We start from the raw sequence: 24,694 nt of genomic DNA on the forward strand, positions 1-24,694 counted from the left end.
AACACCCATAACCTATATTTCACCAGTTGGGTGGCAGGTTGACAGTTCAGACATGTTGGCACTTTTTTCCAGAGGTGGAAGAAGTACACAGATCTTGTACTTACTACTAAGTAAAAGAAATACTCTCTTACAAGCAACAGTCATGCACTTAATTTTTTACTGAAATAAAAATTCAAAAGAATGAGCATCACATACTTTAAGTACCAAAAGTAAAAAGTACTTTTTATGCATCTTCATTTATAACGTTTCGTATTGCATTATTTATTTGCTGATCATATTTTGTATTACTAAACTAAATTAGCAAAGTAACTAATAACTCGTTAGTAAGTTGTGATATGAATGTAGCAGTGTAGAAAGTACAGTATTTGCCGTGTTTTGCAGTGGAGTACAAGTATACAGTAACAGAAAACGGAAATACTAATCAGTACAAGTACCTCAAAATTGTCTTTAAATACCATACTTGAGTAAATGTGCTTCGTCACTTTCCACTACTGCTTTATTCTGAGTTGACACTAAGGTGTAACATTATTTGTCACTTGTCCAAAACTGACATGGAAAAGGGGGATGGGATGAAGAACACTCTGTAATAGTGGAACAGTGAATGAATTTCCAGTTTGTTAGTGAAATGAAAGGGAATACTGCGTAGTGCACCTTGTCCCAAGTAAATATTTATCAAAAGCCAGACACAAGGAAGTTATTATTTGCCACTCCACCCTTGTACCTCTCTCACCTCCTCCTGGTGTTTGGACAAAAACAAACAGAGTTGGGGCCAATGCGGGGAGAGTACCCAGAAAGGCATACAGAAGGCCAGTATATATTGAGCTGCCTGCAGTGTTTTTGGTTCCTTTCACGGCAGTACAAGGTGTGCCACTGTGTCCTGTGCTGTAGGATCCACTGGCCTCAGACATGGCGCGTCTGGCCCTCCCCATCTTCATCGTTCTTTGCTTCTCTTTGCTCCACTTCAGCTCCAGCCGTCCACCCCGCACCAGGAAGGCCGTATCACCCCGCCAGTCCGGAGGTAACGACGCTATATTTATATAGCGTTGTTTTATATTAATACTATTATGTATTTTGTAGGTTTTTGGGTTTATACCGGGACCAGGGAAACTAATGTCGTTCCACCTTGTGTTTCTACATGTGTGAAATGACAATAAAGCTCCTTGAATCCTTGAACGCTGCACACAGTTCATAAGTAAGGTGTTTGCTGCAGATTCAGATTCATCTGTTTATACGTTTATTTATTTTTGCCTCTTTGTCGAGATGCAGCTGCAGAGGAAGGTGATGTGAAGTCTCAGCTTGAGAGGTTGTGGCAGGAGGTGAACTCACTGAAAGAGATGCAGGCGCTGCAGACAGGTACTGCCCTCACTAAATAAAGGGAGGTTAAAGACTAATGCAGTCTTCAGTATGTTTGCTTAAGAAATAAATCGTGAAGAAATGAATCATGGGACAGTGGTTGGTTAATAATGATATTGTGATGTTAAGTTGTTTTTTTGTTTTTTTTAAACATGCGGTCTCTCACTATCACTACACACCGTTACATTACCGATAGATGACTGTTAACTAGATTTTGAACTTCTTAGTATGCCAAGTGACCAGCAGAGGTCAGCATCACTCATAGGATCAATTAAAATATAAGGTAAAAGGCTGAATTGCACAATGGGAATAAAGCTCATTTCCTCATTTGCTCATTTGTTTTGTTTTGTCTCTCTTTTTTGTGAGACTTACAGCATTTGATCACATAAAAATGCGATATATTCATTTATTGTTGTTAGTTATTATTTTTATTTTCATTATGCTCTGCTTTTCCTTTCTTGGCTAGTTTTTAGCCACTGTTCAGACTGTGACCTCTTCATACCATGTGAATTCACATGTATGTCTACAAAATCTGTTGATGAAAAACAGGGAGATTCAAAAACTTAAGTATTTGAATAGAAAGAATATTTTCGTGTATCCTAATGTCCATCATAATTATTTTTTTTTATTCTGGAAAACATTACAATAATTATAGTAATTTTTGTTGCTTTAAAAATTCAATTAACTCATGAAGTATTATTTAACTCGTGTGTTTTCAGTTTGTCTCCGTGGCATCAAAGCCCACAGGAAGTGCTACCTTACAATTGAAGAACCCAAACATTACCATGAAGCAAATGAAGATTGTATCGCACAAGGAGGAACTTTAGCAACGCCACGGGACATGATGGAAAACAATGAATTGAGAGACTATGCGAAAAGGAGTGCTCCGGGATCCAGGGACTTCTGGATCGGAGTGGCAGACATAGTGAAAGAAGGCCAGTATGTTGATGTCAACAGCCTGCCAGTCAGCTACTTGAACTGGGACCGCTCCAAGAAGCAGCCCACAGGGACGAAGAGGGAGAGCTGTGTTGCTCTCTCAGTGGTTGCACAAGGAAAGTGGTATGATGAGGTGTGTCGCAGCCTCAAAAAGTACATCTGTGAATACATCATTCCCTAAAGGAGACACAGAGGTTGTTGACAAGTTGAAGATCATTTGCGTGTGCCATTAAAATAAAATTAAAATTAAGAAATGAGTTGTCATATGTGTGCTAATTAATGATGGAAACATGACTTGTTACTAAATGTGGATCATGACTTTTCATATATTGTGAAGTGTGTGTATGGTCATTAATTAGTCTGCTAATTGTTAGCTTTGATACACGTAGCAATAGCTTTAATCATAAGACAGTTAGGTGGCATGATGTGATATCAAATATCAGGCTACACTTTATGCAAAGTCCCAAAGCCTGAGGTGATGACTTAACAGCATGAGAAAAATTTTGCAGGAACTTACATGGAAATAAACCAAAATCTAAATCTAAACTTTTGTTGTTTTGTTACTATTTAATAACAAGAATTCAATTTGTACACACACCTTTCAAATATTTCACACTTATTTTTCTGCTTTAATTTTGAAATTTTCTTGAACACCTGTGAATATTCCAGCTTCTTAATCAATCAATCAATCAAAAATTCTTAATCGTGTTAATCAATGCTCAGTCTGAGCAAATGTGGGTGTGGTATGGATGTATAGGCAGTGTTTGGCAGAAAGTTTGGCAGTGGCGTGGCAGTAAGGGACTCCTGTTGTACCTTCAATGCTGTCTGCACATTTAAAGGCCCAAGAGACAGCATGCACAGTTCTGAATGGTACTTAATGTCCAAACATTTATTTACAACCTGACTAACCTGAGCAGCAAGAGGAAGCTCAGATGAAACTGGAGGTGTAGACCCTTATCTGACATATTACAATACTACACTACTAGCAAATTATGCAAAAGCTGAAGGTATATACAGACTTTCAACTGCACTGCAAAGGTCTTCACAGCCTGACTGCACTGGAGGCCTCATGTCAGTGTGTCTTAGAAGAATAGAAAAATAACTGTGAGGGATTATACTTGGGAAATACTTATTGGTATTTGCTATCTTATAGATTAAATGAAAAGAAGGCATTTGTGCCCATTTCAGTAATAAAACCTATCAATGTTTCCATTTTAGTCTCCTCACCACCCAGCCAGATCAGTAAATTATCTAAAGAATGTATCACCAACAGCCCCACCCCTCCTTGTGCTGATAACCACTTGTTTGGTGACAACAAACAATAAGGAAATTATTCATACTATGCTTGTTTCCTTATTCAGTTATAACATGTCACTCCTCGGATACTTTTATCACTTTGGAAATCATTTAATTTTAGTGCATTGAAGCCCACTCCAGACTCACCTGCGGCACTAACACTGACAAACAGACTCTCTATATAATAAAAACTACATGCAATCTATAGTCGGTCCACCTGACTTGGCTTTGGAATGTGAAAACGAAACGCAGAACACCAAAAACAAACTTGAACAAACACAAAAAGAACAACCATGCAGAAAGGGACTGTTATCAAACCTTCTGTGAGGTGTCAAATATGCATTTCTAACTGTGCTCAGAAGTACACTGCAGTACTTAGGGTAAAAATGCCCAGTCAATTTCTTCTTCATTCTCAGCAGTGAATCCAGAAATGAATTTGAATTCTACATCAGTTGGTGTGTGCATTTGATTTTGGGGTTAAGATGCCAACGATCGTGCATCGTGTATAGTATCCCAACGTGGCAGTTTGATTAAGCCCTGAACACAATGTGTGTTAATAATAAAGATTTTTTTATATATATAAAAAAGAGATTAAAGAGATATTTTGTAATATCAAGTAATACAGTTCAAGATCAGGTAACAAAGTGGGACCTTCCTGACACCCCTAATAATGCCAGTTCATATTGCCACACAGTGACTTTGCTTTGGGGGCCACTGAGGGTCTCAAACAAACTGTGTCCATCATTCTCATGTAAATAAAATTATGAATGAAGTTATATATTTGCGAAACAGTCCTAGTATAGAAATAAATAAATATTCATTATGAAATCGTATTTGCACTTCACTTCATTTCATCTTTCAAAATCTTTCAAATTTCAATCAAAAATGGGACTGACAACAGTACATTGTTCAAACTGGAAGCATTGATGGCAATGCTTGGCCCACAGCTGATCTGCACCAGTGTCTCACGCAAGCTAAACCATTTATGCCGTGTTTTGGTGTGTTTTTGTCATCGCTGTACTTTTAAAAACGCAGACACACACACCGACGTCATCCTGTCCGAACACATCACGCACGCTTGTCTGGATGGAATGTGATGCCAGAGCTCCCTGAGTGAAGTCTCGCGGAGTAAAACACCGGCCATTTTTCTCCATTTATAGCAGGACACTTTGCGCCAGGGTAGTGTAACCGAAAGTGTCGCGATCACTTTGATAAGCCTACAAGTTTTGGCAAGTTTAAATTTGTTTTCCAAGCTTTCGAACTTATAGTAAACAGGACACAAGCCATGATTGTGTTTACCGCTGCAAAGTTTTTTCGCTGACATCCTTGTCCGGATAGATGCTTGTCTAAACTGTCGCACAAATGGAAATGGTGCCCAGCGAGGAGAACCAGTTCGTACCCAAAGAGGTGAGATTATCATGGACTCAGACCAGGTCGGAGAATCAGCCTCTGGGCGTCAGCTGTCACCCTTGCAGACCATGCTCTTTAATAATGGCAAACTTTTGCACCACTTTGGGACTTTGCGGTCTTGGTTTATAATTTACAGGCTAACTTTAGCCGCTAACAGTTAGCTAAACATGAGTTAGACGGCCTATCATGACATGGCTAGCTAACGTTTAAGCTAACATCGGTTAGCTGCCAGTTTCACAGGTTCTTAGACAAAGTGAGTTTATATAGGTAGCTAAACCTTCACCACAATAATCATAAAGTTATCTGGGCCCTAATTATCCGCAACTTCAGAGCTTTTTGAATGTTGTGGTCTACAAAAGAAGACGATGTTTGTCAACATTAGTTAGCCAGTTAACTTGCAACATTAGCCAGTAGAATTTGGCTAGCTAATGTCGTTAGCCCTTTAAGTCTTGTTAATGACAACTGTATTAAACTAGATGTTTGTGAAGTTGCTAAAACAAATCCCATTATATTACATCAGTGGACCTTAGTGGCAGTATCGAGGAAACGTTTATCCCTAATACCAGTTTTTTAAATATACATACTTTGTTTATTTTTTGTCCCCGTTTGCTGCTTGTTTTGAATGGTACTTACAGCTTTACTGTAAACGTTAACGTTAGCTAGTGAAATTCGCAAGCTAGCGCTAATGTTAGCGGACATGACTTGCTAACGTTACTCGTGAAGATAAAGATGTATGTAAAACAGCATTAGCGTTGATGTTAGTTATTTTGGTAGAGCTAATGTTTGAATAAAGATGTTTACCCTTCCAATTTAGGCATCCTTGACGAACTAATTTGTCATGGTTATAACGTTCAGTTGTTTAGCCTTTGCTTGTTTATTTTGTTTGGCTTGGGGTTTAGCTAAGTTTGGCTATCGTAAAACTGCATACCTTCCTTAAAATAATAATCTGTTAATCTACGATAGTAAAATGGTTGTCATGTTCAATACAAGTAGAAAATGAATCAGCTTTAGCCTCTGTCAACACCGCTGTATCGTTACCAGACGATCATTTGCTTGCTTACATGTCGATTTAGGGTAGTGTTGGCATGTCCGTCATGTTCATTTGTTAATTTTGTACTTAAGTATATCAATTGGGTTGCTACAAGTTTTTTTTTTTAGTCCTAGTATTTTATTATGGGTGTTTTTTTATAGCACTTGGGCTGCATTGACGTCAGCCGCTGTCATACATCGAGCATAAGACGTCACTCGTTGACATAAGGGCTGGTGGGAAAATTATGAATTAAGGATGCAGTACGGCACTCATTTTCAATATATTCAGCCGTAATAATGTGACCTTTAGCCAAACATCTTATTCCTGGATCATTAATGGAGCTAATAAAATTCTGCTGAGAAAACTTTTACTTTACTGCACAGCATTAGACCGTTTTAAGTATCTATATATTTCATACAGAGGTATGCCAATACATACATATACGTATATATATATATATATATATATATATATATGTGTGTGTGTGTGTGTGTGTGTGTATTTACCATTTGTTTTGTTAATCACATGTACATGAAAAGTATTCACATGTGAATACTTCACCTAAGCTAGAAACCCTATTATCTTTGGAAACATTACATCAATTGTATATTGTTTTACATCTTTGTAACACAGAGTTGCCAGAACAATCCAAATAAGTTATATAGTCTTGAATGTGAAAGCCTGTTGTTGCAGCTGTGGCTATTCATTTTTTCCAACAAGTAATAAATTCAGAAGACCTTTACAATATATATCAGACTCTTTCAGTTCTGAAAGATGGTGAAAAAAACTTTTAAAGTATCACTTAAAATCTGGTGCTGAAATTAATGGCGAGGTTACTGATTGTTGACTAAAGTTTTGGAATGAGACATGAGCAAGTGTAGGTAGGGCAGCGTTGGTAACATAAGCAGATGTTTGGTGTTGAAACTGGATGGCAGGTGTAGTGTTCTGGGATAGCAGAAGTCACTCAGAGCTCTCTTTTAAAGCCATGGACCCAATTAAATGAAACATTAGTGGGGAGAGATGGCCAGTTAACAACCACAGGCACATAACCACACTCTCACATGCAATAATGTAATGTTTAATACAGTTTACTTTTTTGATGTTTCTGCTGTGTTGATTCACAATAACAAAACCCCTTGTTACAGTTGTCACCTTACTGTCTAAGGTATATGTACACTGTATACCCCATAATTGCGGGTATTAAATTTGCTGATGGTGTGTTTAAGGCTAATGTGAAAATTGTTACACACATTAAGTAATCTACCACAAAACCCCCAAGAGCGTGGACTTGTTTGCTTAAATTAGTATTAGACAATAAAAGACATTTCCAGTAATATAAGTTTTATGTTACATTAGCTAGCTTTCTGTCTTTTCATTTTTCAAGTTATCTTTTTACTAGCTAGCTAAAAAACTAGGGATGAGTCAAGATGGGTTCAATGACAAATAGCCATCACTGTTTGTCACTGTCCTGTAATTCTGGCAGCCTAAATCAGGAGATAAGCACATTGTCCCAGGCCTAATTTTTAAGATGAGAACTTTTTAAAGTATAGTTCCTGTGGAGTAGCTCATAGTGGTTGGAATGCTCACCAGCAACTATGTTGATCATTTAAAAAAAAAAAAAAAAAATAAAAAGAGACCCATACCAGTCAAAAGATACTTGCCACTTGGTGAAACCCCTGGAAGAAGAAATCTGAAAAGCAACAGTTTTACACAGAAGCACCCAGTAGTCCTATGCCAGGCATTGTTTGCATATAGTACTCCTAAAATGTCCTTGCAACTTCTCAACAATGTGAACCCTGGCTTGGTTGTAGTTTATTATTAGATAAGATAAGCTAGGCCTTTATTAGATGAGAACTTTGTCACAGCAGGACAAATGGATTCTTATTAATTGTTGCCACTCATAAAGTTTCTTCCTCAAGGAAATTGACTTCCCTCTACTGTCTTTGGAGGGGCATGTCATGCCAAGACCAGCGTGCTGCGTTATGTATGGAAAAAAGAAAAAGAAGAATAATGCTTTCAAAGATGTTGCATTACAGTTTGTTTTACTACAAGTCACAGCAAGCCAAAAACAGACAGTGAACATGTTATATTTACCACCATCGTTAAAGTGGGTTTTGTTGCCACCACTGAAGTTTCTCAGTGTTTTTGTTAAAAGGTTACAGGAGTCGTTGCAATTGAGCCTGATTTCAGAAAGCTGATACATAACATTGTTCCACCTAAATGCATCTGTTTTGTGGTTTTCACAGTTCTTCCACTTTCACTTTCACTACCAGGCTGTCAACTGTGTCTAAAGAAGTTGGTAATTTGAGGTAGTTACTTTATTTTATCAAGCCATGTTTAAATATATATATCTATATATATATATAGATATATATATTCAGCTGAACATATTTCTAGTGACAAATTTTAATTGCGGTGGTCTAATTTGTCCTTTGCACTGTTTTCCAGAACCATTTTGGATGCAGTAGTTCATCTAAACTTGTGGCAGTCTACATGCCAAAGTATAAGCTTTATTGACAAATGTGCCATCTATAACAAATGGTATTTAAATTAGAATTTTGGCTGTTTTTAATTTCTCTGAGCATCTCTGCTCTGTGTTAAAGTTTTGCATGCCTGCCATGGGCAGTTGTATTCCCAGTATATTAGGGTTTCATGGATACTGACATTACAACATTATAATCAGTCATTGTTTGTTATTTAGATTAAGTTATAGCTGTAAAGAAATACAGCCTGCGTTCTCCACTACCTGTGGCTTCATGTCAGCACCTAGTGATTATATCCATGGTAAAAATAACCTTTAATCTCATAATACACTTGTGTGTTGTCAGCTGCAGCTTCTTTATAGGACCTGTCAGTCACATTTTGCCAAGATCACAAACCCCCAAAGAGGTTTCATAAACAGGAATAACTTGAATATCCCTTTAATTATCACCCTTTCACCAGCCAGGAGGTAGATTTTCTGACCAAACATTGGCAAGTATGGGCCTACAAGTCAGCTACATTTTGCCTAAAGGTGATTTTATAATTGCACATGTTTTCCAACTTATTTTCTTTGTTGCGTTTATTTTAAACTGTTCTTCACCCAAACTATATCTATATATTATTAGGCTGTGTTTTGGAGACAGAGTTGCAGACAGAGTATTTTTGATGAGATGAAGAGGATTTCTCAGGTAGCCATGCCTCGTGTGTGCTGTGGGAGAGAGTGTTAAAGCATGGTGTTAAATAGATGCATGTAGCAGGACCGTGATGATTGCTTTAGTGAACATACACATACAATCAGGCCATTCTTCACCTACAATGAAGTAACAATATACTGAAAGTTCTGACCTACATCAATTTCTTAAAAATGTTTGCACATTTAAGTTTGGGTATTGTTGGAAACTTAGATACACATCAACATGCCAGTATAAGATTTGTGGTAACAAATGGAAAATCTTGTGTTTCCATCTCCAAAAGAAGCCAAAAATGTGTGTCTTTTATATAGTTGTTAATACTACAGTGTATTATTAATAAAATTATTACTTGCATCACACAATGTCTGATAAAAAAAAAAACTGCGTGAGATTAAGAAACAGGCTGATATTTAATTCCCAACTTTAGATGTGTGACATTTTTTGACATTCGGTGAGTATTGATGATAAAATTTAACCCTCTGCTCTACCTTATTGATGGCTTATCAACTGAATCTTCATAATATTAGTATGGGTGTGCATTTAGAAAGTAGAACTTTCTAAATACAGTTTTATTGGTTGCTTTTGCAGAAGTTTCGTCATTTAAAATAGACATCTTGTAGTTTATGGGAAGTGTTCAGATGAGGAAGTGACTTGTGTGTGTCTTGAAGCTTCTCTCGGGAAAACATTTGTGTTGTGTTATGCAGTAAAATGAAGCATGTATCAGCAATTGCATGGCCCGTTTTTGGTTTTTTTTTCTATGTTTTGACATTCATAACCAAACATCAGTGACTGCCCAGCAAGATGACTTATTCAGTCCCATGCATTCATTAATTTATTTATTGCCCACCACAGATTAACGTTCTATTTTAGGAGCTGTGTGCTCCTCCTCTTACAAACACTTAGTGTTTCCCCACACATAGACTTTACATGGCTGGGTGTTCCAGATTTATCAGCAGCCCCAAAAGTATATTTGGTGTCCCATTTTAGGATTTTTGTATGTTTGTTTATTTATTTATCAAGGTGGTATTTTTCTTATGTATACCTGGTATGCCTATGATAATGATGCTTGTTCTACAGCTTTACAAATGTTCTAACCATTTGTTCTTACTAGCTTTTCACCAGCACATGGTACTCCTAGCACAAAATACAGAAGGAAAATGTAACCAGTATAGCATGCTAATATTTTTTCTGTACGTCTTGATTTACAGATCCAAAATGCAGCTGAGGAGCCCAGAGTACTGTGTATAATTCAGGATACCACCAGTGCAAAGACAGTCAATGAGAGGCTCACCCTCAACCTGCCTGCTTCCACCACACTCTTCAAACTTTATGAAGATGTTGCCCGCAAAGCAGGATATGTGAATGGCACTTTTGACCTGGCCTGGGGAAATTCACCAGACATGGTTTGTAAATTTCTTAATCTATACTAGAGATTTTCAAAGTCTAAGACTGTGTAGTCCCCTCAGACAAAGCTTGGAAAAAGCAGTCCCTCACCCCCCTGTAGTTTTCTTGTTTAGTTTCACTCAATTCCTGGATGTCTATGGGATCATGATTATGTTATTTGAATCCACAGACAGTCAAGAGTTGAGCTAAAATAGCCTAATATTGGTCTCTAACATAACTTCAGCTTACACAAATACATAACATAGGTCTGTCCAAAGACATTTATTAGTCTTTCCAAATCTCCTGTATCTGTGAACTCTCTCTTCTCTTTAATCAAGTCACACACATTTAGGCTATTGCATGTGGTCTCCTTTTGATATCTGATGTCATATTTTTTACTTCCTTTCACTCCCTGGAAATTGTTTGAAGCTTCCTTGGGGAAGCCTGCCTTCTACTTTGAAAACCTCTGATTTACACAGTCAGGTGTTTTTTATGTATTTGTTGCTCAGCACAGACACTAGCTAACATCAACTTTTAGTGTTGCTGATTGTCAAGTGCTGTGGGTTTTTGGCAGGCAGTTATTTCTTGCACAAATCTCAAGTAGAGACAAAGTAAGTCCTGATATTTCATTGTTCATTTTTATTCAAACAACAAGCCTAACTAGTGACATGACTTTCATGGGCTGTGACTCGATGGTTTTGTTCTTTTTTTTTAAACTCATACACACGTACTGCCCGGTTCTTATTTGCAGTCAGTTACAGCCTTTTCCCCATCGTTCCCCAAGAGATGTCTCCCATTGCATACATGTACATTCAGCATATTTTAAGTTGTATGGTGTTTGAAATCTGCAAACTGCTCAGCTGTCCTTTTCTCCATCTGTTCAGCAAGAATGAAAATATTGACCGTAGCTGAAAGGTTATGCCAGGCAGCTGTTTCAAGAGTAAAAGTGTACCCAGTAGTAGCACACCACAGAGGGTCCCTCCTGCGTGGCCCCTGACCACGTTGGAGGACTTTGTATCAGCGTCTGGTTCAAAAGTAATTCAGCCAATATTACTTTGTTTTCCCTTGACTTAAATAGAATATTGGAGTTATTTGCCATTTCTCAGCTGGCCAGAAATACAACTCTGTATGAATGTTTGATTTGTAAACAGGCAATTGTTTGCTCACATGTCCAATATTTAAATGGTGATAGTATATCAGTGCTGTATTTATAATTTTTTTCTGCTGCCCCCATTTGGCCAACAAAAAGAATTGGTGCCACTTTAAGTCAGGTTGGTGTAGTTAACTACACATTTCAAATTCAGAATAATGTCTGTGCATTTATCCTCCCCTTACAAGAAATTTGTTTTAGGCCATGTACCCTCATGCCTCTACAGTGGTGAGACAGTGTCACCATATCGTGACCCAACAAAGCTGATACTGGTAGAGATACATTTGAAACTGTTTCTTTCTTTTTTCCCCCCTTTGCTATCAGTGTTGAAAAATGGATTTTATCATACCATTGTTCTCAGCTATGAAGAAAGCAAAGTGTGCTCTTACACGTAGCACAGAGAACCATAAATGAATGCACTATAACTGTGCTCACTCAGTGTTGACACTAAGTTTGTCTTGTGTTGTCTGTGTTTGTGTACATTCTATTCCGTTTTCTTAAATGAGCACAGGCTAATCCTGCTGCTGACCCAGGCCAAAGCCCAGGTGCTGTGTCTGTTGTTATCTCACTGAGTAGGTCAGTGGATTAAGCTACCGTATATTTCCACTGCAGCACTTCCCCTGCTTGTCCTTAGCTTGCCCAGGAGTAAGACAGAAAGTCGTTGGCTACGTAGGATTGTTCATATGTTGGCTTCAAGCTACTTTCATCGTAGACATCTGTACAGACAGTTTGCGGAAAATGAGTTTAATGGCAATCTAAATCTTCTTGTGAGTTCATTCAGCTTGCAGCCTGTACTTGTTTTGAAGCTGTTGCTTTCTGCCCTGTTCCAGGGACTGTTGTTTTTATGTGTCTGTTCACGTGATTTTTGTTGTTGCTCTGCCTCCCTCTAGGCACCACTGGACCACAGCGGTGAGATGTCCCTCTCAGATTCTGGATTTGAGCCTGGTGGTAAGAGGAATTTCCTCCAACTGACAGACAAAGATGGAGAGCAACCCCAGATAGCATCAGTAAGTGATACAGTCTAAACAAAATGGGTTTCAGAATTTTTAATAATAATAATAATAATGATAGCAATATCTCTCTCTAAGGTCCTTGTTGTTAGGTCTATTATCGTGAGACTGTTTTTGGAAGCTAAATATGTTTCATCAAAAGATTTCTTTCTGTATGTTCATGTCCACAGGATGAGTCAGGAACAGCAGATAGCAGTGGACTGGATGACAGTTCCCAGGAACGGTTTATTGGGCCCCTGCCGAGAGACGGCACTGCTGGCTGCAGTGGTGACTACAGCAGTCCATCCTACTCCTACTCATCCATCCTCAACAAATCTGAGACAGGTGAGGTTTTCTTTTTTCTTGAATATGTAAAGGTCACACCTTTCATACAACCCCAACTGAATTCTTGCTTCTTGTCTCTTGCACCTTCTGTAGGTTACGTGGGTTTGGTCAACCAAGCTATGACCTGCTATTTGAACAGTCTTCTGCAGACACTGTTCATGACCCCAGAGTTCAGAAATGCCCTCTATAAGTAAGGAACTATGCTGTTAGAGGTCTTTGTGTAGTTTTACTTGTCAGTCAACAGCTTTTAGAATTCTTTCGTAACTTCTGTCCAATTTCAGCTGGGAGTTTGAGGAGTCTGAGGAGGATCCAGTCACCAGTATCCCTTTCCAGCTGCAGAGGCTGTTTGTTCTGTTGCAGACTAGTAAGAAACGAGCGATTGAGACCACTGATGTGACGCGGAGCTTTGGCTGGGACAGCAGTGAGGGTGAGCATTTGTACTCTCCTGTGACTAAGATCACATGGCTTGTCTGCGTGTTTGCCAAAGGAGAGAGACCATGTGCTCCTGCATCTGTACAGTTAATTACACTTTTTTTGTGTGTGCTTTTAGCGTGGCAGCAGCATGACGTCCAGGAGCTGTGCAGGGTCATGTTTGATGCCCTGGAGCAAAAGTGGAAGCAGACAGTGCAGGTAGGTGAAAACAAGACATTTTCCTCAATTTCAGACAACAAACAGAATTTCAGCAGCCAGTCAACCCACCACACATGATGGAAACAAGAGACCTACTGTGAAAAATTGAAATGGGCTGGTAAGCCCCAGGGTTAGCTGTTTCTTATCTTAGGAGTGAGTTCTAAACTGCAAACACTTAATCCAGTGTGCGTATGTGCAGCTCATGTGGTCTCTACTTTACTGTCAGTCAGTCCTTAACTTGCAGCTATTCTGATGAACTCAAGATGACAGTATGCAGTTGGTTTACTTTTATCTGAGTTCTGCTACCTGTGACCAGTGAAGCGACTGTGTAAAATTCATCTGGACTCCCTTACCACAATGTTAATACTAACATGCTGGTAAAACATGTAGTTATTATCTTACTGTGCTAACCGTAACATATGTATTTGGTCTGAGTGTCCTTTAAGCTATGTAGATCAGTTGTTCTCAAAGTGGGAACCCAGGGATTCTTGAGTGGACTTTCAGGGGTCATAAATTGTGTCAGTGTAGGGATGTTGAAAGTTTGCTCAAAAAGTATTATACTGTGTCTTTGTCATAGAGAGAAACAGAACTCTGTGAATTGTATAAATGGGAATATTGTTATAAGTGAAACATGGCTGAGAAGGCCTGACTGTCATGCCTCCATATCCTCAGGCTGACCTGATCAACCAGCTGTACCAGGGGAAGCTGAAGGATTACGTTCGTTGTCTGGAGTGTGGCTATGAGAGCTGGAGGATTGATACATACCTGGACATCCCTCTTGTGATCAGACCCTTCGGAGCTAGCCAAGCCTATGGCAGTGTGGTGTGTTTCTCTCCATATTTCATTCCCTCAGGCATTGCCAACAAAGAATGCAGCAACATTGAATGCTTTATCAACTTAGTATTATAGCTTCCATCTAAATGGACCTAAACTATTAAACTATTTTATTTCTGCCACAGGAAGAGGCTTTACAGGCATTTATCCAACCAGAAACTCTGGATGGCCCCAACCAGTACTTCTGTGAACGCTGCAAAAAGAAATGTGATGCTCGGAAGGTGAGCACACTGAAGACGTGACATGGGAAAGATGTTCATTAAAGACGCAGTCCTGCTGTTAATCTGCCTTACTCTTTGGTAACTGCTTCTCTGCACAGGGTCTAAGATTTCTGCACTTTCCCTACCTGCTGACGCTCCAGCTGAAGAGGTTTGACTTTGACTACACCACTATGCATCGCATCAAGCTTAACGACCGCATGACTTTCCCAGAGGAGCTTGACATGAGTCCATTCATTGACGTGGAGGATGAGGTGAGAGCAGCAGTGGCAGTACATGCTTCGATCAGATTTACATTAGATTAACTGGTCCTCAGTGTCGTGGACATTTGTGAGTTTTCTTCTTGTAACTTCTGTGTCTTTAAGCTATAATAGGAAAAAGAATCATTTGTAACATACTCCACTCCACAAATGTGTTTTTTTTTCTCTCTGACCAGGTGCTCAAAGAATAGCTCTATCTTACAAAAGAAAAAAAAAATATTTGTAATCTTGTAATCTTTAGTTGAAATAATTCCTCTGGCATAGAGACTCTCAAATACTGAGTTCACTTCTGTATTCCCTGTAACATGTATTCTGTAACATTCAGGTTACCCTATTGATGTGGCACATTTTCCCACAAAAGCTTCTTGCAGTTTTCAACAAATTTTCTTTAAATTTGGTTTGACCGCTGTGTTTTTAATTGTTAGTTTTGAACTGGTCTCCCCCTCTGCAGAAGTCGCCTCAGACAGAGAGCTGCACTGACAGTGGGGCAGAGAATGAAGGCAGTTGCCACAGCGATCAGATGAGCAACGATTTTTCCACCGATGATTGTGTGGATGAGGGCATCTGCTTGGACAGCACCGGCAGCACAGAGAGGGTGTTGAAGCCAAAGGTAATTCTCTTTACTGCTCAGTATATCGGTTTGGATTGTTGTTAATCTTCTTGGTTAGTTGTATGTTCGATGTTGTATGTCGTATGTCCCAGTTAAGTCTTTTTTTTTTTCTTTTTTTTTAAGTTTTTATTTTGGCCTGTCATCAAGCTACTCACTGCGTTAACATTAATGTTGACGTGATGCCGTTTAATCACAGCAGTCAGCAAATGTTTTTATGCAGCTCTTTGTTGTAGGGACTCATCGTTTTGGTTTTCTGTTAATTTGTCTCTCGTGAAGTTGCCAGTATTGTAGTGATAAGACATTCTGCTGTAAACTGTCTGCTGGCAGACAAAGCTGAAAAGTGATGCTTTACTTCCCTGTGCTTGTAACATTAGTTGTCTGTCTTTCATTCATAATGTTTACTATAATTTCTTGAGGGTAACCTAGCTAATACTGTGCAGGCGATGCTGTTTTTGCTTTCTTCTTTACATAAAGTTGGATGATGAGTTGTACTTCCCCTCTGTCTGTGCTTGTATCTTATTGTTTTGAACAACCTTTCAACATCCCTTATCTTATATGTAACTTATATCTTATTATTGCATCTGCAGTATCATTAGCAGACTTCCTTATTGTGAACATCAGTCACTGTGCATGCTGAACTCTTAACAAAATATAATTTTGCTCTTGGTATTATCTGAACAACATGATTTTCTCCTCTTTATTCTCAGAGTTTGCTGACCTTTGAGCTGTTCTCCGTCATGGTCCATTCTGGGAGTGCTGCAGGTGGCCACTACTACGCCTGCATCAAATCCTTCACTGATGGCCAGTGGTACAGTTTCAACGATCAACACGTTAGCAAGGTCAGCCTCAGCCCTCCTCTCATAGCACCTAATAATTGTCAGACAGAATGACTGACCAGAGTACATCATTGTTAGTCATCGGTTTGTACTCTAGTCATCATTAACATGGTAATAGCTGCTGAATCTGTTTGACAGATCACCCAAGATGATATCAGGAAGACATATGGGGGATCCTCAGGGAGCAGAGGCTATTACTCCAGTGCCTTTGCAAGGTCAGTTGTTTTTCAGCTCTGTCTCTAACACTCAGCAGATTAACACATGCTTACAGCTTGTGGAGTACAGTAATGATAAATTGCCTTTGTTTTTCTGTGCTCATGAGAGGTCCTGTCTGTTCTTTCTTCTTGTGTTTGTTCCTTTTTGAATGATTGCGCAGCTTCTCTTATGTCTGACACAATGTACTCTCTCTGTTCCACTGTGTTCATTAACGAGACATCTTTTTTTTTCTCTCCCTACAGCTCTACAAATGCATATATGCTCATTTATAGATTGAAAGATCCCTCAAGAAATGCAAGTAAGTAATTAATTAAAGCTGCCAAAATATGTTGTCCCATGTTGTCTTGGCTTGTAATGTGCCCCACACCAGTACATCCCTGCAGTGTGTTGGGGTTATGCAGAGGTTTTTATGTTACTGACTGTTTCTCTATGGCTGTAGTAATGTTAACCTTATCTGTCCTGTCTGCAGAGTATTTATCTGTGGAAGATTTCCCAGAGCACATAAAGAGTTTGGTTCAGAAGGAGAAAGAGTCTGAAGAGCAGGAGAAGAGACAGAGGGAGATTGAGCGGAACACTTGCAAGGTGCTTGGTCCCTCTGGATTGACTCAAGAGTTACTGTCCTGCTTCTGCATTGCCTCTCTTTTATAAATCAAATTTATTTTGTTTGTTTTCTTGCATTATACTTTCAGATAAAGCTTTTCTGCATGCATCCTGTAAAGATGATGATGGAGAGCAAGCTGGAAGTCCACAAGGACAAAACCCTCAGAGAAGCAACAGAGATGGCCTATAAGGTTTGTTGCCTTGTATTTAGGTCGTTTGTCTTTGCCATCTCATCAGTGCAGTCAGTTTCAGCAACTGGTCTTTGAGTGATGGAAGACTTCATAAACAGGTTTTTTATGTCCAACCACAGTGCTACACCATAATGTAACATTGCCAAAAGTTCAAACTTGATTTGTCTTTAGGGAGCTTGTATTTACTTTAGAGGTCATTTTTGTGCTCTGTAAATCAGCTGATGGAGTTGGAGGGAGTGGTTTCTCTGGACTGCTGCCGTTTGGTAAAGTACGATGAGTTCCATGAGTACTTGGAACGCTCCTACGAAGGAGAGGAGGACACCCCAATGGGCCTGCTGCTGGGAGGAGTCAAGTCCTCATATATGTTTGACTTGCTGCTTGAGACCCGCAGACCAGAGCAAGTGTTCCAGCCTTACAAACCTGGAGGTCAGTATCCTACTACTGTTTAGTCAAACCTTTTACTTAGCAACGTGTCTGAGTGACTGAGATAATCACCTTGCTTTACATAGTGATGCAAGGTATAGGTGTGCAATTTGTTACCAAGCTAAATAATTTCTTTATTTCTGTGTGGTGTGTTTCTTATTTTCTGCAGAGGTGATGGTGAAAGTTCATGTTGTGGATCTGAAGAGTGAGACCATCGTCTCTCCAATCAGTGTTCGAGCGTACTTGAACCAGACGGTCACTGAATTCAAACAGCTTATTGCACAGGTTTCCTCTTCTTCTCAGTTCCTTCACTGTATCCTATTTTTCTTCCTCAGCTTTAAAAAGATGTGCGAATATGTAATCAGTCTTGCATACTTAAACCCCACGTGTATGTGTTTGTTTCTCAGGCAACAGGGCTATCTGCAGAAACCATGCGTGTGGTCCTGGAGCGCTGTTACAATGACCTCCGGCTCCTGTATGTCCCAAACAAGACACTGAAAGCTGAGGGGTTCTTCAGGAGCAACAAGGTCAATGTTTATTCTTTTGGTTCTGACTTTTGTGCTTCCCTCTTTTTTTTTGTTTTGTTTTGTTTTGCTGTAGTTTTGTTTTGGGTTTTTTTGTACTGTGTCATGCCAGTCTTGAAAAAACTTGTCAAAAAATCTACTTGAACAATCTCACACACACACACACTGAATGTTATTTGTTACATTTTTCCATCAGGTTTTTGTAGAGAGCTCTGAGTCGACAGATCATCAGGTTGCTTTCACTGACTCACTCCTGTGGAAACTGTTGGATCGTCACGGGAATACGATCCGACTCTTGGTCTTACTGCCTGAGCAGTCTCCTGGTACCCTGGCCAACAGAACTGTGTGTCAAAAAGTTGGCGGTGACTCTGATGTGTCCTTTGAGGGGTCAAAGGGTAACAGGAAACCTGTAGAGGCTATCCTCGAGGAGAGCACAGAGAAGTTAAAGAATCTTTCTCTGCAGCAACAGCAGGGCTCCAGCACCAGTGACAGCCAGAAAAGCTCTGACGCCAGCGACTTTGAACATATTGAATCCCCGACCCAAGAGGCTGAATCAAACTCTTCACTGTGTGTGGCTGCAGACAACAGAGAATTGGAGAACCGGATCAGGGCCGCGGCCGGGGGCAGCAGCGGAGCCTCCTCTGACCCTGAGAACCACTTTGCCTGTGAGGAGCGCTCGGACTCTGAGGTGAACAATGACCGCAGCACCAGCTCAGTGGACAGTGACATCCTGAGCTCAAGTCACAGCAGTGACACACTGTGTAATGCGGACAGTGGGCCCATACAGCTGGCCAACGGCTTGGACTCGCACAGCATCACAAGTAGCCGTCGCTCCAAAGCCCACGAGGGCAAAAAAGAGACGTGGGACACTGCTGAAGAGGACTCTGGAACAGACAGCGAGTACGACGACAATGGCAAGAGCAAGGCGGAGGCTCAGTACCTGTACTTCAGGGCAGAGCCTTGTTCTCAGGATGACTCGACGTGGGATGCACAAAAATGTATTAATCTTGTGTTTATGCTGCAGTTTAAAGGATTAAGCATCTGTTTAGCATGAGAAATTAGTCACAGTAATCACATTTTTAAGTTTATCAGCACACAGTGTCTGCTTTGTTGTGAACTTACTTAGTGTTGTCCTTCCTCGGTGTTTACTTGTTTTATTTTGTGAATCTTCTTCAGGTTTAGTGGTTCATGTGGACAAGAGAATAACGTTAGCAGCATTTAAGCAGAACCTGGAGCCCTATGTGGGGGTCACCTCTACTCAGTTCAAGGTGTTTCGGGTGTACGCCAACAACCAGGAATTTGAAAGCGTACGGCTGAACGAAACACTCTCATCCTTCTCAGATGATAACAAGGTCAAGATCTCTCTGAGAATGGATTTGTGAGATTTTCTGTTACCGTGAATCAGTAGTTGAACTTAGAATTAACTTGGACACTTTACTACTTTCCATAGATAACTATTCGACTAGGAAGAGCACTGAAAAAGGGTGAATACAGAGTGAAAGTGTACCAACTACTAGTGAATGAACCAGAGGTAACTGAAAAACGTTTTTGTTTCTAAGCTCAAAAAGATTGTGGCTGAACTTTGTAATCTCAGAATGTTGATAATTTATTCATGTCCCCCTGTTTTTCAGCCCTGCAAGTTCCTTGTGGACACAGTGTTTGCCAAGGGCATGACTGTCAGACAGTCTAAAGAGGAGCTGCTCCCTCAGTTGAAAGAGCAGTGTAAACTTGACCTCCACATTGACAGGTAAGATTTTGTTGCTATAAACTTCTCAAAAAAAAAAAAAAAAAAAAGGTTGGTGTTGCGTAACCAGTGTATGTGTGTATGTTCAGGGTCCGTCTCAGGAAAAAGACGTGGAAGAACCCGGGCACGGTGTTTCTGGACTACCATGTCTATGAAGAAGATATCAGCATCTCCTCCAACTGGGAAGTTTTCCTTGAAGTTCTCAATGGTAACACTCATTCTACTGTTTCTTCCAAAGTTGCAGTGGTTATTGTATAATAAAAAAGATTTTGCACCTTGGGACTTGTAAAATAATACTGAAGGATATTGCCAAATGCTACATTTTTAGCTAAAAGTAATGCAGTTTGATGGTGATGTAATTATCACTTGAACAACCTATAATGTGAAGCTACAGACACCAATAGATAAAACTAATACCAGTTGCAGGGAAACGTGTTCTTGTTTCTAGGGGATGAAGTTTCAGGTAAAATAAAAAACAAAACAAAATTAAAACAGTTCGAGTGCAACTTCATCTATTGTCTGTTATGATCCTTTTTTTTTTTTTTTGGTCAGAGCCAGAGAAAATGAAGTCCATGTCACAGCTGGCTGTTCTGACCCGGAGATGGAGCCCCGCTACAATGAAGCTGGGGAACTTCCAGGAGGTTATCCTGGAGAGCAGCAGTGTAGAGGAACTCAAGGAGAAGGTGTGTGTGTTATTTTCACAGTTTGACGAACTTATACGGGGGTTCAAAGAACAAATTGATTCGTTCATAAAAACATTGAAATTACAATCCGCTCAGGTTAGCGCACTCACGCCATATACAGGAGGCTGAAATCCCTTCGTAATGGTGACCTGCATTCAAGTCAGGCCTGTGGTTCTTTGCTGCATGTCTTCCCCACTCTCTCGCCCTCCATTTCCTGTCACTCTCCCCTGACTGTCCAATCCATTAAAGATCAGTTACAGTCCGCTCATCCTGATCAACCAGCACTGAATGCCCAAATCTAGGAAATAATTACCCACAAAATAATGCTGTAAAATAAAACAACACATTCCGTAATAAAACTCTTAATGCAGTAAGTGTCTCCTTCTTCTTCAGTCTAAGTACCATCATTGCATTTTATTCATCAACTGAAAAATTACATTTAACCTGGAAAACAAAATAATTCACCTTTGCTTGATCAGTAAATGCTCTTAGTAACATTATTTGTGACCAGTTGGCCTTTGTGTCTCATTTTCTTATTCCATTTGCAGCTCAGTGAAATCAGTGATATTCCACTGGAGAACCTGGAGTTTGCAAAGGTTTGTGAGATGCACTACTTCACACCTGACCCTTTTTTATTTATTCTTATGTTGCTTTAGTCTTTAACATTTCGCTCTTTGCTCTATGCAGGGTAGAGGAACATTTCCTTGTGATATTTCTGTGTTGGAGATCCATCAGGAGTTGGACTGGAACCCTAAAGTGTCGACTCTTAACGTTTGGCCCCTGTACATCTGTGACGATGGAGCTGTGGTCTTCTACAGGTAGGTTTTAGTGGTACGGCAAGGTGCCCTATGCTTGTGGGGTAACAGTCCTTGCTTGTCCCCGAGAGAGCGAGTTTATTGCATGTGGGGAGATGATTATACAGCAGTGGCTTTGCACCGCTGTTGAATGCATATCACTTCACTGAACTGCATTAAACCTCTTAGTATATTGCATTTCAAATATTTGTGACTTGAGGTCAACATTCCTGTGATCTTTGTCTGTGCAGGGACAGCACAGAGGAGCCTATGGAGCTGTCAGAGGACGAGCGCAATGAGCTGATGAAGAAAGAGAGCAGCCGTCTGCTCAAGACAGGACACCGTGTCAGCTACTCTCCACGCAAGGAGAAGGCCCTCAAGATCTACCTGGACGGAGGCCCTGCCAAGGACTCGGCACAGGACTGAGACACAAGGCACCGCTCCCGGGTATTTGGATCGCCTGGCTGCTTCAGCAGAGCCACCAGGCTAGACTGTGAGTCTGAGTGTCGGGCCCGATAGTTACTTGAACATCAAGCAGCGCTCTGAGGCTTACATGCTCTCACCCTCTGCTCTGAGCCCCAGGACTGGCTCAGAAACCCAATTGTGCACATAGTGTATTGTACTGTAAAGTTTAAAGGGAAGTACGAAAGCTATCAATAAAGAAAAAAGAATCAAATACTGTATGGACAAATCAGCTGGACATAAAATCTCCAGAGATGGATGCAGAGATGTCGGGACTGAAACTGGGCCGGAGGGCATCCATCCTGTCTCTTTCAGTTTCCAGTCGCTTTCACTGCGTGTTTCTCTTGCTGTTTCAGGAATAGTGTTGACTGTGATTCATTTGTCATCTCTTGTAAGTCCACATGCTCACAGCGTTTGAGCTCTGCTCTTTGGGAGAAATCATCCTTACCTTGCATCATTCACCTTCCTTTTAAATACTTCAAAACCAACAGCACATACAAGTAAGAACTACTTATACAGCCTTCCTCAGTCTCACCTCCTGTGGCGAAGCAATCCTCACTCTGAGTGAGTTTGAAAGGTTGAGATGACATTCATTCACAAGATCTGATAACTAAAAAAGCAACAATTAAGAATTTCTAAGCTAGAGGTTGTTTCTGCTCCTCTAACGCTCCTATAATGCCAGAGTAATGTGTTCTTATGGGTCGTCCCTACTGCTGCTCTTTGTGCTTTATAGGAGCTTTACCTCTGCTACGTCACTTCCACTAGATATGGTGATACATAGAGTACAATGAAACAAAACCAAGTAGACTATGTTTAAGAATCTCCTTTTTTTTGTTGTAAATTATTTTGCTCCAGACTTAATCATTAAATTGGGTCTCGTGAGGCACCCGGCACACATCTGTTGTCCGTATTAACCTTTGATTTAGTAAGTGGATTTCCTTGTTTTGTTTTTCCTTTGCACCATGTGAACTGGGTGTACATCGCTTGTGGCGTGCGTGCGTAGGCGGGCGGGCGGGCCTGTGTGTATGTGTTGTACTGAAGGGAGGAGCTCTGGGTTTTTGGCAGAGAGTGTGAGGATGTTTTTTGGCGCTTCTACCTGCTGCTGCTGCTGCTGCTGCTGCTTGATCGACTGGCACCGGAGAGGTGTAGAAAGCCCACTGGACTTCTCAGTCTGCCCGGGCAACTGGTTTGAGGACTGAAGCTCAGCATCGTGGCCCCTCTGGCCTCCTGATGCTGCCACCAGCTATTCACTGTAGAAATGCCAATATCTGAAAAAAATATTATTTTTTTTTTTCTTTTTTGTTGTTGTTGTTATTGATGTCTATTTCTTTGAGATTTAAATCCTGTGTGATAATAGTTTAAGATGATTTTAGAAATTAATTAAAATGCTTTTTTTCATAACTACAGTTTCCTGTCACTGTAAATTAAAATGCCTTTAAATCAGAAACCACACTCACCTTTTTAAGAGGTTTGTTGTTAAATTATTTTTGTTGTTGTTTTTTTTTAATCTAAAGATAAGTGTACAAGCTGCATGTCAGGGCTCAGGTGCTGAAGAACAGTGCAGAGATTTTATCTGACCAATTCTGTATCCAAGTTAACATCCAGCACAAGTGTACTATTACGCTCTCTCTCTCTCGCTCACACACACACACACACACACACACACACACGAGATAATGCCTGCATTAGTATTTCATCTTCCAGCATGGATGCTGAAGTGGTCCCATTACTGTACTCGGAAGTCACGGAGCACATACGAGCAACGTGACATGCCGGGGACAGTTTGTATTTTTTAAAAAGTAAAGTGTGGGAGCAAAACTGAAGCTGCAGATGACAGACGTGGACAACAGCTGGGATTAAAGCTTAGGCTGATGAACATCGTGTTGTTATAACTGCAAGCTGAAATCTAGTGGCAAGGCTGCAATTTTAGTAATGCAGAAATAGTTCTTCTAAATAGTTCTTATAAAAAAATGTTAACGATAATATTTATGAGTATACTAAAATTATAAATGTTATACTGTTAACCTTTTATGGATGCTGGTACTGGATCTGTTCAGTTTTGAAACAAGGTCTAAGTTTTGTGATGGTGTATAAAGAAACACATTTAAAGCTTAGATTAATTTAACATTGTTCCCACTTGGTGCATCATTGTTAAAGGGCCTTCATTTGCTCCATCTGCTCGGGTGTTTTCATTCATGCCGCCTCCTCCTCTCAGGACTGTGTGGGCATGAACAGACTATTGCTGATGGGCCTGTTTCATAGCAGGTATTTTGATTTGCCATAGCAGGAGGGGCACAACAACCCTGTTCAAGTTTAGTGTAGTAAGCAGCACAGACAAAACCAGGACACTGAAACATGTTTTTTTTTTTAATTTTAACATTCATAGTTGTGCTTTTCCTGCCCAGAGGACTAATGAGCCACTGTATTTGCAACACCTATGGATGTGTGCATAGGTGTCTTAAAGTGTTTACTGTCGGACCACCAGCCAGAAACCTGTCCACATATTACGATTTAAGGGTCATAGCAGTAAAGAGTAAAATAGGTTAGGAGCCCAAGTCTTGTTTGATTTAGTGTTGTTGGCGCTTTTGAATTTAGATGCTAGAA

The 24,694-nt window shown here is 40.1% G+C and overlaps 2 protein-coding genes across 2 annotated transcripts; both read left to right on the forward strand.

Annotated features, from left to right (window-relative positions):
- The first annotated feature begins 656 nt into the window (after positions 1 to 656).
- clec3a (C-type lectin domain family 3, member A) lies at positions 657 to 2,787 on the forward strand. The gene is made up of 3 exons (XM_046387355.1): positions 657 to 1,018; positions 1,267 to 1,353; positions 2,073 to 2,787. Exons 1-3 carry the CDS (start codon positions 907 to 909, stop codon positions 2,468 to 2,470), a joined length of 597 nt encoding a protein of 198 aa, XP_046243311.1. The 5' UTR covers positions 657 to 906; the 3' UTR covers positions 2,471 to 2,787.
- A 1,854-nt stretch (positions 2,788 to 4,641) lies between these two features.
- usp47 (ubiquitin specific peptidase 47) lies at positions 4,642 to 23,491 on the forward strand. The gene is made up of 28 exons (XM_046387390.1): positions 4,642 to 4,992; positions 10,407 to 10,601; positions 12,622 to 12,738; positions 12,912 to 13,065; positions 13,159 to 13,255; positions 13,347 to 13,492; positions 13,616 to 13,695; positions 14,368 to 14,517; positions 14,655 to 14,750; positions 14,849 to 15,001; positions 15,459 to 15,617; positions 16,325 to 16,456; positions 16,592 to 16,668; positions 16,912 to 16,967; positions 17,139 to 17,251; positions 17,359 to 17,460; positions 17,679 to 17,886; positions 18,053 to 18,168; positions 18,291 to 18,410; positions 18,604 to 19,405; positions 19,584 to 19,759; positions 19,858 to 19,938; positions 20,039 to 20,154; positions 20,241 to 20,359; positions 20,704 to 20,834; positions 21,383 to 21,430; positions 21,522 to 21,652; positions 21,880 to 23,491. Exons 1-28 carry the CDS (start codon positions 4,948 to 4,950, stop codon positions 22,052 to 22,054), a joined length of 4,095 nt encoding a protein of 1,364 aa, XP_046243346.1. The 5' UTR covers positions 4,642 to 4,947; the 3' UTR covers positions 22,055 to 23,491.
- The last annotated feature ends 1,203 nt before the right edge of the window (positions 23,492 to 24,694 follow it).

The sequence above is a fragment of the Scatophagus argus genome, chromosome 1 (assembly GCF_020382885.2).
Source record: "Scatophagus argus isolate fScaArg1 chromosome 1, fScaArg1.pri, whole genome shotgun sequence".
In the NCBI taxonomy this organism is placed as follows: domain Eukaryota; kingdom Metazoa; phylum Chordata; class Actinopteri; family Scatophagidae; genus Scatophagus; species Scatophagus argus.